This window comes from Hevea brasiliensis, chromosome 13 (genome assembly GCF_030052815.1).
Source record: "Hevea brasiliensis isolate MT/VB/25A 57/8 chromosome 13, ASM3005281v1, whole genome shotgun sequence".
Classification (NCBI taxonomy): domain Eukaryota; kingdom Viridiplantae; phylum Streptophyta; class Magnoliopsida; order Malpighiales; family Euphorbiaceae; genus Hevea; species Hevea brasiliensis.
In genome coordinates, this window is record NC_079505.1 from 6163472 (window position 1) to 6167031 (window position 3560).

At 34.0% G+C, this 3560-nt stretch overlaps 1 protein-coding gene across 1 annotated transcript; it reads right to left on the minus strand.

The window, feature by feature from the left end:
• Positions 1–775: 775 nt before the first annotated feature.
• LOC110652761 (uncharacterized GPI-anchored protein At4g28100-like) lies at positions 776–3075 on the minus strand. Its single transcript, XM_021808377.2, has 2 exons — positions 2284–3075; positions 776–1372 (listed from the first exon to the last, which is right to left on the minus strand). Exons 1-2 carry the CDS (start codon positions 2938–2940, stop codon positions 1025–1027), a joined length of 1005 nt encoding a protein of 334 aa, XP_021664069.2. The 5' UTR covers positions 2941–3075; the 3' UTR covers positions 776–1024.
• Between the last annotated feature and the right edge of the window lie 485 nt (positions 3076–3560).

The following is a 3560-nucleotide window of genomic DNA, read 5'->3' on the forward strand; positions in this document are numbered from 1 at the left end:
ATTCATAGATTAACAATATTATGGGGATTCAAGTGTTTTATAGTTTATAATAATATTCAGCAACCAAGATATAATTAAAAACTTATAAATTTATAATCAAAGTCTCCATTACAAAGATATTAACAAACCATAAGGACTAACACTATTAGTTCTGAAATAGGAAGAACCAACGTGTATATTAAAGAAAATCTTAGAAAGTTTTTGTTATCAACCCTCTAAATTAAGCCTAGATTGCACCTTACAACTTAAACATAGGTTAAATTTTGATCATTTCTAAAGAAGAAGGGATCATAAATTCATAATTGCAACAACAACAAAATTTTTTTTTTTTAGATAAATACATTTTAGTACTCTGTAATTTGTGTGTTTTAATAATAAGCGCCTGAGTTTTTTTTTTTATTTTTTTTCATTTAAAGACCTGTGTTATTACGTCATTAATATTTAAGGATAAAATTGTTAAACGATATCAATGTATGTTAATGTGACAAGTCTACTTGTGCTCTGAAGTTGGTGTAGCAAGTAAACTCCTCTTATTTTGCTCTATATATTAGTCCGTCTATTGATTTCCTCACAATATAGGGGTAAATGTCCATATATTCATTTTCCCACCATTTTTCTTGATTTGGTACTAGGTGAATAATATGATTATAGACCCACTTACCACCACGCCAACTTAAGAGTGCATGGAGACTTACAACATCAATGTATATTGACACCATTTAGTAATTTCATCCTTAAGTGCTAACAACATGACAAGACAAGCCGTTAAATGGAAGAAAAAAAAAAAAAACCGAGACTTCTATTAATAAAATATGCAAAGCACAAGGTACTAAAGTGTACTAATCCTTATTTCTTTGATAGAAATAGAATTAATATGCTACTCACATAGAGTGAAAATAAATACAGAAGAAACACCTGGGCATGCCTTCACAAAAACAGCACAGAACCAAAAAAAAGAAAAGAAAAGAAAAAAAATTAGTGTCACAAAAACAACAACAACAATTCACTAGGTTAAAGCTATCATCTAAAATTTGGTGGAAGATGCAAAGAGCAGCAAATGAAACAAACAGATTACAAAAACAACAACAGATACATAGATAGGTGCTTGATGGGAGATTGACAAAGAATTGCTGGAAATTTCAGAAGAACCAACAGCCAGGGGGATACCATCACTATTGATAGTGCAGGACTGAGGATTAGACCCATCTGCATTCATCATCATAGCTCGTAAAACTGCAGAAACTGTGTGAATGTAAGCTGTTCGATTCTTTGCGAGCAGCCATGTGAGACCCATCAACTGGCAATCTTTGTTGTGCATTTTGGTGGTCCTGTCCTCTGATTTGCTTGAGTTCAAAGTCTTCTTGTTGTTAAGCTACATAAGTAAAAAACATATTTGTTAATGATGAGACTAACACATAGTTTGGTGCATCAAATATTAAACTCCTACCTATTTGTTGTTTCATCTAATCAAAATCAGTCGTCATCTGCAGCCTAACTCTTCAACTATTAGTCACATTCCAACAATGCAAAAGAATCAAGCTACAGAACACTGAAAAAATATACTCAAATCAATTCAACAAAAATTATAACCTGATCTTGAACTAGTTGGAGTCCACTATACGAATCATTTTCTTCCATTGTACTTGGTTTTAAGAAGGAAATTAAAAAAAAAAAACAATTTCTATAGAAAGAACAAGCCTTTTGAAGTCTATTATTGAATGGTATGTTTCCCAGTTAGTAATAAAACAAAGAAAACCAGAAATTCATGTAAGATGGGAAAAATCTAAACCAACCCAGAAAAAGAAAAGGAAAGAGAAGGGCAACAAACACACTTTACAGCAATAGAATCATAATCCTATTACAGGCCAGTTGGTTCTCAGGACCATAGAATTCTACTTAATAACGCTGAAAACTACAGCCAGCGGCCTAATAAAGTCCTACTAGAACTTAGTCAATTTGTCCTGACAAAAAGACTACTAGATATGTCACCATCCTCAATTTTTTTTTTCTAATATAACTAAGAAAAGATTGTTTCTATAATATCCAAAACAAGATCAACTTTAAAAATTTTTTAAATGTAGATTTATCAAGGGAAATTTATAGAAAAATAAAACATTTCAAGTTGGAGAAGAGATAAGAAAAAACTATGTTAGCTTCTCTTTCTTTATTCTTCGACCAATAGTCCAATACCCATGAATTGGAAATGGAAAATGTATCAATTACAGTAAACAGGAAAAGAAGAAGGAGAAGAAGAAGAAGAAGAAGGAAAGATACAAAATTTACCCTATAAAGGCTGTTTAAGCACTTGGAGCACCCACCAAGACCGGGAAATTGATTCACATTAGTGCTGCTACTCAAGCAATTCCTCTCTAACCTCTTGACCCTCTTATCCCCAACAAGCTTCCCCTGTTGGTTGGTAGAAAATGCCTGAGGACAGCTCAGTGGGTGCAATCTAATCCCACAATAACAATAAACCACGTCACAAGTCTCATTTGGTTTAACCAATTCTATTCCTTTATCTTTCAAGGCTTTACCCAGATCATCAACGCACGTCTCTGAGTCATCTGGAAGCAGTGGCAGATATGATGAGGAAGTACGACCCGCCACTGCTGGGGTTACTCTGCCAGCCCTGCCAAGGGCGGTGGCAGAGTATGCAGAGTACAGCCACGCTGCCAGAACAGGGCAGCACCGGCTCTTGTGTAGCTGTCTATTTCCACCACTCCCACATGCAGTTTTTATGCCGTGGAAGAGTTCATCCGGCAGGTCTAACGGACAGCCTTCAACATTGGACTGTTCTGGGAATGCAGGTATGGTTGCAAGGGGAGATGGGTTTGACAAAAATGATTGGATAGTTGCCGGGTCTGGGTTGGATAGACCCGAAATGTGGAAGGGATAGAAGAAGAAGAAGAAGAAGAGAAAAGGTAAATTCTGGGGGAACATTTGGGTTGGGAAATGGGGGATGTTTGTGTCTGTGGGTTTCCCCTTTTAGAGCGTAATTGATGGAGTGAGGGTCTGTTTAACAGAAGGATGGCTTTGGGTTTGTACTATGCAGAGAGAGAGAGAGAGAGAGAGAGGGAGAGGGTAAAGTGAAAGGGGAAAGGAAAAGAAAAGGGTGAACTTAATTCACCTTGGGGGGAGTTTAATGATCTATGAATTGTGTAGGATTAATTAATATGTGAATAATAAATGTATGATTTTAAATATAAATATTTAATTTAATTATTATTAAATTTATTTTTATATGTTATTATAATAACAGTATTGGAAGAAGAAGTGTTGAAAAAGGTGAGGAAAGGATTGAGATTGAATATGGCTGTTTACTACTAAGTCTTATTAGGTCTTTTTTTTTTTCATTAAAACATATTTATCTGATAAAAAATTATTAATCGATTTTGATGTTGATCAATAAGCTCAAAATTCTAAGCACTTGCCAAAAAATTGAGGACAAATTTAAATTGCTTTAGTTGAAATTTAAAATTAAGATTTTATAGCTTTATTTTTTTAAGGTAATAAGTAAATTATATTCAAGTTATTTTGAATTGCAAATCATTTTCTGAGTT